Source organism: Xenopus laevis, chromosome 1L (assembly GCF_017654675.1).
Source record: "Xenopus laevis strain J_2021 chromosome 1L, Xenopus_laevis_v10.1, whole genome shotgun sequence".
NCBI lineage: Eukaryota > Metazoa > Chordata > Amphibia > Anura > Pipidae > Xenopus > Xenopus laevis.
In genome coordinates this window covers 203,810,294-203,822,520 of record NC_054371.1, presented here as the reverse complement: position 1 = coordinate 203,822,520, position 12,227 = coordinate 203,810,294, and the positions used below count along the sequence as shown (strand labels likewise).

At 41.7% G+C, this 12,227-nt stretch overlaps 1 protein-coding gene across 6 annotated transcripts in view; it reads left to right on the top strand.

The window, feature by feature from the left end:
- The window catches only part of LOC108695735 (microtubule-associated serine/threonine-protein kinase 4-like), a 360,023-nt gene that overhangs the window by 234,353 nt on the left and 113,443 nt on the right, over positions 1 to 12,227 (top strand). The window contains exon 1 of one of the 6 annotated variants that reach the window (XM_041569095.1): positions 1,277 to 1,737. The exons of 4 other annotated variants lie outside the window; for them this stretch is intronic. In XM_041569095.1, the coding sequence (XP_041425029.1) occupies positions 1,652 to 1,737 (86 nt within the window). In that variant the 5' untranslated portion in view covers positions 1,277 to 1,651. Of the gene's footprint in view, positions 1 to 1,276; positions 1,738 to 12,227 lie in introns of those variants that run through there. One more of the 6 variants, XM_041569103.1, reaches the window with a different exon arrangement.

The following is a 12,227-nucleotide window of genomic DNA, read 5'->3' as shown; positions in this document are numbered from 1 at the left end:
CAAATATTACGGCATTCCTGATTACACTGTGCCGGAGGGCCACATTATTATTAATTTCAAAACAGAGGCTGAGGGCCGGTGTAAATTTGAAAACGGGCCGCAATTGGCCCCCGGCCGGACTTTGGACATGTCTGCTTTAATGAAACACAGAGATTCTGCTCAGCAGGGACAAAGATAAGAATTTTATCAATTTAGAACAGTTTACAGGGTCGGCGACCCCTAGGGTTGCCACCTTTTAAAAAAAATCTATACCGGCAGGTGGAGGGGGCGGTGTTAAAAAGGTGGGGCCGTGACGATAAAGGGGGCGGGACCGTGATGCGCTATTGGCTGGCCGGGTTGTGATGTCAAAGGGGGCGGAGTCCTACGCACGAATTTGGCAATAAGCCCAGGAAAACCGTAAGTTTGGAGCAGGCTGGAGGCAGGCGTATAGGTGTTTTAGAAATTTACCGGCAGCTACATTGCCGATAAATTTGTAATACCGGCCCCAGCCTTGGCTGGTGTTTTACCGAGTGGCAACACTAGCGACCCCCCCTCCCAGAGCTGCTTTAGAAGGTGAAAAATTACAATTTACGCTTCAATATTAGAAAACGGTGACACATAGAAAATAGAAAGTCATTGGAAAAAGTCATCATTTCTGGTGATCTATCTGAAACCAACTAGTTGTTTGAAGGTGAACAAACCCCTTTAAGAGAATGCTGTCTCTCTGATTAGTTGCGTCACCCAGGCAATGCCGTTTATAACTTGCTGATTTGTGTGGTCAGCGCGTTGCTGAGATCTGTCACTCGCCGCCAACATGTACTGTCTCCGTGTTTGCTGTGACATCTGCACCAGACATTTCCAAGTCGGCAAACACTGAAACCTAAAGTCTTTGTGTTGTCTCTCCCTTCCCCCCTCATTACCTGAGCTCTCTGGGTTTCTCATGGTCGAGACCTGATCAAAGGTACAAAGGAAAACTTGCAAAAGAGCAAAAAAAAAAAAAAAAAAAGGAAAAACTGACTTGGCTACTCATTTCCAAGTCTGTGTCTATTTTATCTGCTCAATAATTCATTTCATTTTTAGCAACATTTCTATTTACCTGTAGAATTTTTTTCTTTTTTTTTTAAAGTACACTGTTCTGTTAAATGAGTAGGGGGAGTTAAGAATGCAGGCACAGCAGAGGGTTGCTGAAAGTGATCTCCTCCTCTGGTTACAAGAGCACGTCTCTCCCCCGTGGGAATGTGTGAATGGTAGCTGCCAAACATATGACAGGCTACCTTAGACTGACTCGCATACAGAGCAAAGCTGTTCCGCTCTGCACTTAGCTCTGCACTCAGCTCTGCTATTGTAATTGTGTTAGTTTGACTACGCCTTATAGACAGCAGCTCAGGATACAACTCTGCAGCCACACTCTGATCCCTGCTCTATAGAACTCTCTCTCTCTCTCTCTCTCTCTCTCTCTCTCTCTCTCTCTCTCTCTCTCTCTCTGAGAAAGGAACAGACTTTTTTCTCTTTTACTTTTGAATGATGCTGATTTAATCTTTATAAAGCCATGGACAGAAGTGCAAGGGACAATGCTGCTCTTATATAGTGCTAGTCACTGTGGGACTTTTATCCCCCTGTATAATGGGCTGGCGCTCCTCCTGATTTAAAGGACTCGAAGTCGCCTTCCAACATGTCCGATTCCAATTTCTGGACGGTGCTGTCTAATTTTACTCTGCCTCACTTAAGAAATAGGAATCGACTCCGCCGGACACAGAGGTAACAAAAGGCTCCCTAGGATTTTCTCACTTTATTCCACTTAACTAGAACAATGTGTATTCTGCTCTCTTTAGACAGTCTAGCCTGTCTCGTCTCTCATGACATTAAATATGTATTATATTTTCATCGTTCAGGTTGACTGGGAAACTATTATGTTTCCTAAATGTTACTTAGAAAGCATTTAGTTACTTTCATGTTATATTTTGCTTAAACTCTCATGAATTCGTATGGAAAGGTTACGTATTTTTTTGAATGACTAGTTGCCTTACTCTTGTTTTTTTGGGGGGGGATTTGGTTTTTCTTTAGCCAGTTTTTTTTTTTTTTTAAATGACATTGGATTCCTGGTAGAACAGTCCATATGGAAAGGGGTGTAAACAAACCAATGAAGGGGTGCGCACTGCTGTCACTAGGGTTAACTTTGTTTTAACCCAATGTGACTTAGGTTACGGGTTACACAATAAATTGCTGTAGTACAGGTATGGGATCCATTATATGGAAACGTCTCGTACAGAAAGCTCCGAAGTACAAAAAGGCCATCTCCCATATAAGCAAATTCACTAAAGGAAGAAGTGCCTAACGCTAGCGTTAGTTCGATAGCGTATCGAATTTTCGTTAATTCGCCGATTCACTAAGGGACACTGGTGTAAATTCGCTAGTGTTACTTCGCACCCTTATGCCTGGCGAATTTGCGCAACGGACATAACTACGCAAATTCACTGACACGCGCATTTTTCTGAACGCTACCTTTTACGCCAGACTTCCTTCGCTACCTCAGACCAGGCGAAGTGCAATAGAGCAGATAGGGATTGCTTCAAAAAAAGTTAAACATTTTTCTAAGTCCCAAAAAACGCTGGCGTTTTTTCTTTTTTTATGGGTGATAGGCTGAAAAAGATCGAAATTTTTTTTGGGGCTACCCTCCTTCCCCCCTACATTTCCTAACTCATGGCACCTTAACTATACAGTGGGCACATGTGTAGGGCAAAATAAAAAATATATTTGCTGTTTTGAAGGTTTCCCAGGCTTGTATAGTGCTGCTACATATACCTCCATTGTAACTTCAATTTGGTGCCGTATGCAAATTAAGCATCGCTAGCGTAACTTCGCTTTGATTGGCGAATTAACGCTAGTGCAACTTCGCAACCTTATGCTTCCCCTGAGCGCAACTTCACATTTTAGAGAATTTGCGTAGCGCTGGCAAAAATACGCCTGGCGAAGTGCAGAGAAGCGGACGCTGGCGCAACTACGAATCTTAGTGAATTTGCCCTATAGACTCTATTTTATCCAAATAATTACATTTTTTTATAAAGAATGATTTCCTTTTTGTCTGTAATAATAAAACAGTAGCTTGTACTTGATCCCAACTCAGATATAATTAATCCTTATTGGAAGGCAAAATGAATCCTTATTGGAAGCAGTAAGCATTCTGGATGAAAGGTCCTATACCTGTACTTCTGTAGCTAGCTCTGTGTGATTTCTTGTGGTGTACTGTGTGTGTCTGTATGAATACACAATTTGCATTATGAATAAAAAGAACGGTGAAGGGTGCATTTTCTGTTGGATACATTTTTTAAATTTAGTCCTGCTTTTCTGTTGATGGGGATAAGGTGACGTTGCTCAAGCACACTTTGTCCTTGTTTCCTTTATATTGTCGGCTTGGCTTCTGCCCAGTTTATCCCAGCGTGAAAGTTTCACCTTTAAGGTGACATTGTTCCCAGAGTCAAATGAAATGCCCTCGTCAGTAACACGTTGTGGGTAATTCTTGTGCCTTTTTAAGTGAATGTATTATTTTCATGATTCATTAATGGCCCAGGGAAGATTATCATGCTATATATACATATATTATACATATGGTATACCTAATAAATAAATAAATAAATAAATATATATATATATATATATATATATATATATATGTAAAATTAATATAATTAAGTCCGAGCAGCACTGGAGGAAGCTGGCAGGCTGGGGGTTATCAGATGAGGCACCATGCCATCATTATTGACATCTTGGGAAGACTAAATCTCACAGTGTAAGTGCAAGACTGCAGCCTCCATCCCCACAGCACTACCTTCCTAACAACATTTACTCACACTGGGGCAATACCAGCTGCACACACTTCTCCAGTTCAATCTAGACCTGGTGCAACTTTGTGAATTTTTTTTACAATCTCCTTATCGTCTTAGCTGCCCTCATATGGCACAATTCCACCTATTATGATTTCCACAGTGGGATTTAAAGGTCCATTATACAATAAAAAAAACTTCCTGCTGAATTGTATTATTGTTTTCATAAAGGGAATACTTATACTCTGCATCAATACACCCTACCCCATCGTATAATTAGTATGGGAGATTCTTGAACATATGTCTGTCCCCAGCAGGGCAGCCATCAGGGGGGACAGGGGGGAGAGTTGTAGGGGGCCCTGAGGGTAAGGGGGGTCCGGCCACGCCACACTTACTTGATTAGCCGGGCCCCCCATCTTTCTGAGAGCTGCTCATGGATGTTTAAGGGGCCAGTGAGGTTGTGGAATGCACTGCCGGGTGATGTTGTGATGCTGATTCAGTTAATGCCTTTAAGAATGGCTTGGATGATTTTTTGGACAGACATAATATCAAAGGCTATTGTGATACTAAACTCTATAGTTAGTATAGGTATGGGTATATAATTAATGTGAAAGTAGGTAGGGGTATGTGTATGGATGCTGGGTTTTCATTTGGGGGGGTTGAACTTGATGGACTTTGTCTTTTTTCAACCTGATTTAACTATGTAACTAACGATGTACTACAGGTATGGGATCCGTTATCCTGAAAACTCCAAGTTACGGAAAAGGCCATCTCCCATAGACTATATTTTACCCAAATAATCGAAATTTTTAAAATGCTTTCCTTTTTCTCTGTAATAATAAAACAGTACATTGTACAGGTAGTATTGGATCTGTTATCCACAAACCCATTATCCAGAAAGCTCCAAATTACAGAATGCCCGCCTTCTGTAGATGCCATTTTATCCAAATAATCCAAATTTTTAAAACCGATTTCCTTTTTCTCTGTAATAATAAAACAGTAGCTTGTACTTGATCCCAACTAAGATATCATTAATCCTTATTGGAAGCAAAACCAGCCTATTGGGTTAATTTAATGTTTACATGATTTTATATTTGACTTAAGGTACGAAGGTCCAAATTACATAAAGTTCTGTTATCCAGAAAACCCAAGGCACTGAGCATTCTGGATAACTGGTCCCAACTGGTCAAAACTACAGCAACTGAAAGGAAAGATGTGGCTAGCCAATCCTAGTGATAAAGCCAATTGTTTGGGCTCTATCAGTTGTCACAATTGGCTTTATCCTTGCTACTGGAGTGTACTAGGACACACATCCTATGCGTCTAAATCTCATGTTCCTCACACTATTCCAGCACGGAATAATTGTAAACCTAATAGCAAACCAAATAGAAAACTTAGACCCACTCAGATTGTGACAGTGGGTACAGAGTACTAGGAAAGTAGAAGGTAAATCACTTGCTCCCTGGTAAGTCATTAATTGCTCAGTAAAAGTTATAATCCACTCCTTCTTATATAAAGAAGGCACACCTCTATTCCTGTGGGTAAATTATTCACTGTAAAGCTTACTCACAACCTCTTTATTTTGGCCTCACGAGAACCATCCCAGGAGTGTGTCTACAGACACCTAGAAAAGATGTTTCCTCGTTGGGTCAAGCAACGTTTGATAGGACCACATTGGAGAACTGTGCTCAGATTGATTGCCCTTGCTGCTTGCAGCTCTTCCTATTCCATTGTCAGGATCATTCAGGAATAATCACTCTTCTGGACATGAACGTTCCTCACCCAACAGCTGTAGTGCCGGCAGTAGGCAGCATGTGTCCCATCCAAATTACTGGCAAGCAGATGCAAACAGCATGGGCATTTTGAGGTTCTCCTTCAGAGGAGGTCAATGTATTACCTGCAGTAGTAGCCATATTTCTCACCTCATTATTTATTTATATGATGGCGCTGCCATTTTGGTTTTCTTACGAGCAACCAGTGAAGCCTTATCCAATTCAGTAGGGAAATGTGGTGCCCAGGTTGCCTAAATGCTTGTGAGGATTTCCTTTAGATCCAATGGCCATTGAATGGCCTAGAAGTATAGAAGGCCCCATAGAAGTTGCTATGACTTATGTGAAATGTGAATAAATACATGCGCAACACGTCAATCAGAATTAAGAGCTTTACACATGTATATTGCTTTCCTGCCACCTACAACAGTAATTATTTTTATTCTTTATGACTATAAAATTCCAGGTTCCCTGTTTTAATACTTCACATTTTTTTCCAATATTTCTTTTTTTTTTGTTTGTAATATCGTCATATTTTATTTTTGGACAGTTCTAAGGCAGTTTAACCATGTTTTATGGCTGAGTTGCCAAACGTACTTACTGTATACTATAAACACAGGTTATGGCGTTTTTAGTCAGATCATCGGTTATACTGGGGGTTTCACGTGTCACAGTGACTCATTGGTAGGTGAACCCCCTGTTGTAAAATATGACTATTATAGAAGTCACCTGAATTTGACTCAGTGTTGCAGAATCCATCTCTCCTACATCCAAGACTTCAGTACCCACAATGCCTTAAGGTGGCCATACACAGGGAAAGCCACTCGTTTGTTGATTACCTTGGATCTCTCCCCGATGTGCCCACATTGAAGTGGCGATATTGGGCTGATCCGATTGTGGGCCCTAGGGTCCAATGATTGGATCAGAACGGAGGCCAAACGGGTGGTCGGATCAACGGAAAGATGCGGCCGCAGTCTGACGGGATTTTCTATCCTGCCTGACCGGCATCTGCTGGACATTCGGGAAAGCCCGTTGGCCGGCTCTACACATGGGACGATAAGCTGCCGACTTGATCTGTTGGCAGCTTTTATCGACCCATGTCCTTTATATGATTCTTCAATGGGTCCCTTAAGAAGTTGCGACTGTTGTATTGTTTCAATAACCAGTAACAAAAATGCAATAAAAATAAGTCATATTTTAAAACCATTTACATATTGTAATTAATGTCGAAAAAACAGCCACATTTTATCTTTGTGCGAACATGGCCTGTGTGGGCTAAGTTAGGGTTGTAAACTGGTGGGTTGGGCAGATATGGCCCATAAAATGAACCATTACTTCAGATCTGGGTCATAATTACCCACAAAGAACTTGTCATTTGTGCACTGTGGCTGCCCCCCCCCCCCAATCAAACGTCTCATTTGTGCCATTTGAATTATCATCATCCTCAACTGCATTACATGTAACTCCCCCTCACACCCACAAATCTAGTGCTAAGGCTTCATGGCATGGCAGTGGGGGCAGAGCTAGGAAGCAGTAGAATAATTTGCCTCTCTGTGCCTGTAAAAACATTTTGTGATGTGAAGTTGGAAGCAATTTTGGGCACCTGGAGTCAGTCGCGATAATCGACTCCTAATAACTTTAAATACAAGCACTGAATATAATCAAATCAGATTTAAGATCTTCTATGAAGGAGAATATGGCAGACGCAATTCTGCTTCTAAGAACAATGATTTAGTTAATTTTGTATTGTATATTATTTTGTATTGTATTCTACAGCAATATGCCAGGCAGGGCCGGTTTTCATATTTTCGCGCCCTTAGGCTGCCTGGGTCCTGCTGCCGCCGTTCGAGTGCATGCGCTGGTCTGTAGTCCGCCAGGTCCTAGCTCCCGCAAGTGTGCACATTTGTCCACTCCCTAGTGCTTTTGTAGATGCGCCCTTTAAATTTTGCCTCCCTAGGCCCGGGCCATTGTGGCCTTGCCACAAATCTGGGCCTGATGCCAGGTTCAATTAATATATAAGTTGTTTTAGGTTTTCCAATTGTTTTTGGTTAATGTACTGTAGTTTAACTTTGATTTTGGTTTAGAATTACCAAAGGATGTGATTTATATTTTTGAGCTTTGGCAGTGATAAAAGGCCTTGTATGTTGTCTACTTAACTTCTTTCAAGCAACATGGAAAATACAACAGTATATTAAAGGGTCCATAAAACCAAAAAATGAAAGTGTTTTAAAGTAATTAACATATAATATACTGTTAGCATGCATACCTCCCAACTGGCCAGAAAAAGAAAAAAAGTTTCTAACTCAATTAGCTTTTGGCAGAGAGCCCAGAACAGCCACAGATAAGATACATTTGTAACAATTTTGAGATAAGCAAATAAGTAATTGTAACAATATAAGACAACAGGTTCCTTGGGAGAAGTGAGACTCACAGCTTAAATGGCAAGTCACCTTCGTTAGCAAAACTGGAAAAACTGGAAAAAAAAACACATAGGTCCAAACTTTCATAACCTGTCAAATTTGGTAAAATAAACATGATAATTAGAGGTGTGGCCACAAAAAATGGGCACGGTCAAAAAAAATTTGCTGCAACTTTTCCGTCCCTCTTTTTACTTCCGAAATGTTGGGAGGTATACATGCACTAAAAACTGATGTGTTTGCTTCAGAAAGATTACTATAGTTTATATAAACAAGCTGCTGTGTAGCCGTGGGCCTGTTTTACCAGTGCAGAGCAACAGTACATAATATTTTAATTACTTTGATACTTTCAGTTTTTGCTGTTACTGTTCTTTTAAATACAGAGGAGTCTGCGGTACCATAAATTGAGGAGTCGGAGTTGAATGATTTATGTACAGACTCCACAGCCCTGCTTATAACCCTATACATCTTGCAAAAGGGGGGGCAGCCCTATGGTGGATTATGGTGATGGAGAGTTTTTTCTGGACCCCCTTTTTCTTGCCTGGCCCGGTGCCCTAGCTGGTGGCTGTTAACTTTATTGATATTCCGCTGCTACAGGGTGCATTTAGAAGAATTTTTGGGTAAGCATTGTTTCCCATTTAATCCCATATCATATTCATAAAACTGAAACTTATAATAAATCTAACTATAAGGGCAGCACTGGGACTTACTAGTTAGAATTGCTGCCTTGTAGGTTCAGTTCCATCCTGGGAATTATATATTATTATATTATATTATATAAGGAATTTGTTTCCCCTGTGCTTGCATTGGTTTCTTACATACAGCCAGGTTAATTGTCTCTTAATAAAATTGCCCATTATGTATGTGAATGTGATAGGGACCTTAGATTGTAAGCTCCACTGAAGCAGGGGAGGGTGCAAATAATGTAACAATATGTCAGCTTTATATAAATAGAATAATAATAATCATAACTAGGGCGTATTATGTTTTTAAACTATCTTTCCTTATGAAATGGTCCATGAGTTTGTTTTATGAAACACAGGAAAAGGAAGAAGTATGCCACATTCACCTTGTTCTGCTTGGGCTTCATTGTTTTAGAGATAATTGGATTAATCATAGATACTGTTTGTCGCTGTGGGGAGCACATCTAATCTTTTAATTAAAGCTCTACTCCCAAAAAATCTTTCCAATCTTACTTATCCCTAGGCTTTTGGGTCAATGCTGGCTGCCGTGGAGTTGACCTGAAACACACGAAAGCTGAAATCTTATTTTTACATCGGATCTCTTAATCAACAATTACTTTTTCCTTGGTGTGTAATCCTATGAGATAAGCTCTGACTCTTACTGTGGGTGAGAGAGGAGAACGTACTCAGGGGATTTTTATTTTTTATCTTGTAACCTGCTGCTTGTATAAAGTCACATGGAAAAAAAAAAAGCAAGTTTGAGGCAAGAGCAGATAATTCCTTATTATACGTTCACTGCCCTAGCTATTGTTGTATGTCTTTATGGTTTGTCAATGCCTTCTGTGGTTTACAAACAAAACTAGAATTGCAAATAAAATGTCATTACCACTAAATTCAGATGTTTTATGTTGAATAGGGCAACATGGTTGACAGTTGTTTCCTTGTAACGTTGAGGTCATAGGTTTGATTCCAGCCAGAGGGCTAAATGCAAGGAGTTGACACAGTAATGGCCAATACAAATGGCAAGCTCCTGCCCTGAATAGCAACTCTTTGCCTCTGCCCTCCACCTCTAACCCCACTACCCCGTCTAGTGCTGCACCCCACCCTGACACTCTTTTCTGTTGATGTTCAGGGCCGGAGTTAAGCTGGCCATAGACGTGCAGATTTACCTTCATATCAAATGAACGATCGTTCGGGCGCCATCTCCCGACCTGCCACTAACCATTCCGATCAAATAAAGTAGTAAAAGAACAGATCAGCCGATGTTCTGCCCCTGACAGCAATCGTACGAAAGTTATGTCCGACAAAGCTGGTGACAGTCTCCCACTGATATCGTCAGATCGGCACATGCAGAGATATTATCGGCAGCCGACAGAAATTTTCTAACCTGTCTGAACGACCGATCGCCATCCCATGAAAAAATGTGGGGACACTCTACACACGGCCCAAAAATTCGTACAAAACAGAGATTCGTGCTATCAAATCTCTGCGTCTATGGCCAGCTTTAGAAGAGGCAGGAAAGGTTCCTGCCTCGGGTCCTAGTGCCCCACTACCACCATTGTGCCCTATGCATGTTCCACTTGTGCCTACCCATAGTTCCAGCTCTGGGTTGAAGTGTCCTCCCTGTGCCTGCTGGTTTTCTCATCGGGAAAAAGCCCGACCCCAGACCGGGGCTGGCAATCTGTGGGTTCTGGCAAATACCTATTTGTTGGGCTGGTGGGGCTCTTCGGGCATCTGTTTGGGCCTCTGTGAACCTAAAATGCCAGGGACTATTTAGTTTTTTTATTGTTAGAAGACATGGACCAGCCACTGGTAGGAAGGTAGCTTGTAGAATGACAACTTTGCAAGCCTCATTCATTCAACCTTTTCTCCTCCTTTAATAAATTACGTTTTTCCCCCAGTTTTTATTAAAGGTTTTTATTTTGCATTTTAAGTACAGTATAAAGGCAAAGTAAAACATAACGAAAATAAAGAACAAGTTGGTGTACATTCAAGTATTGTGGTGTACAGTACACTTATAGCTGGCAACAGGGTCTTCATTACTAGAATCCAAACCCTACAGTAATGCAGTATATCACGCATCAACGCACAAGGAGTCCGTCATCTGTTGGGTGTAGGGTTGCCACCTTTTAGGAAAAAAATACCAGCCTTCCTATATTTTTATGGTTTTTCCCTATGAACAACATTGGCATCAAGCAACATTTTTACTGGCCAGGCTGGTAAAATACCGGCCAGGTGGCAACCCTAGTCGGGTGGATATCTAACCAGGTGAACCAAACCATCTCAAATCTGGCTCATAAGTTAACCTAATAGAGGGAAGTGTTTCATTTATTAAGTTTACCCGGTGTTCTGCTGTGAGTACCGTAGTTCCCATCCAGGGCCACAAAAGCCCGAGCCTAGGGCAGCGAAATCAAACCCTTATCTACATTGGGATCTCTGAGTTCCCCTGCGCTATGGTGCATATGTGCGCCCGGCGGGGGGAGGGGGTGTGCAAGCAGCTGGCAGGTGCTAGGACCCTGACGCCTAGTTTCACAGTGCAGGGAATCCGGCCCTGTTCCCATCCAATTCCTAACACTTCATTTCTTTTTGTAGAACAAGAGGACTCTAGCAAGAGACCTGGTCTTATTCAGTAGGAATTAGTCATCTACCAATCTTAGCAGGCATGTTCCTGGTGTATACAAATTAGGGAAGGCTAGATTGTCTTTCATGTATCAGACCACATCCCTCCAGTAAGTTTGTAGTGGTGGACATGTCTATGCCAGGTGTAGGAGAGAGGCGTTCAGACCAGTTTTTGATGGGCATGAGTACTCTGTGTCAGCAACAATAGCACAAAACTTTCCATCCTAGGGTTTTCTATAGCGTAGACACCAAATCTAATATCTGCCTGCTCATTTTTTCCCAGCGACACTCCCTAGAAGACCGCAAGGAGTTTGTTTATGCTCTATCTCAGGGATCCCCAACCTTTTGAACCCGTGAGCAACATTCAGAAGTAGAAGGAGTTGGGGAGCAACACTAGTGTGAAAAATGTTCTTGGGGTGCCAAATAAGTGCTGGGATTGGCCATTTGGTAGCCCCTATGTGGATTGTCAACCTACATTGAGGCTCTGTTTGGCAGTACACCTGGTTTTTACACAACCAAAACTTGCCAGAAAGCCAGGAATACAAAAATAAGCTCTTGCTTTAAGACCACTGGGAGCAACATCCAAGGGGTTGGAGAGCAACATGTTGCTCACGAGCTACTGGTTGGGGACCACTGCTCTATCTATTCAAACAGTGATTCCGTTTCCTCATTAGAAGCTTCAGCCTTTCGATTGAGCTTGCAAAGGCAGGCACAGACAGCCGACAGAGAGTAGCCATAGCAAGATATGAGTGCCTATGAGTAATCAGACATGTTGTGGCAATATAAGCGGCTTTCAACAAATCTTGTCAAAACAGGTTCTCAACCCATCTTTGAATGCTCCTTAAAGGCCCTGACAAACGGGATGTTTTGTCATCTGTACTCCTCCAGTGCAGGCAACAAACCATCAAAAATTACATTCTTCCTACCAGCATTAATGTT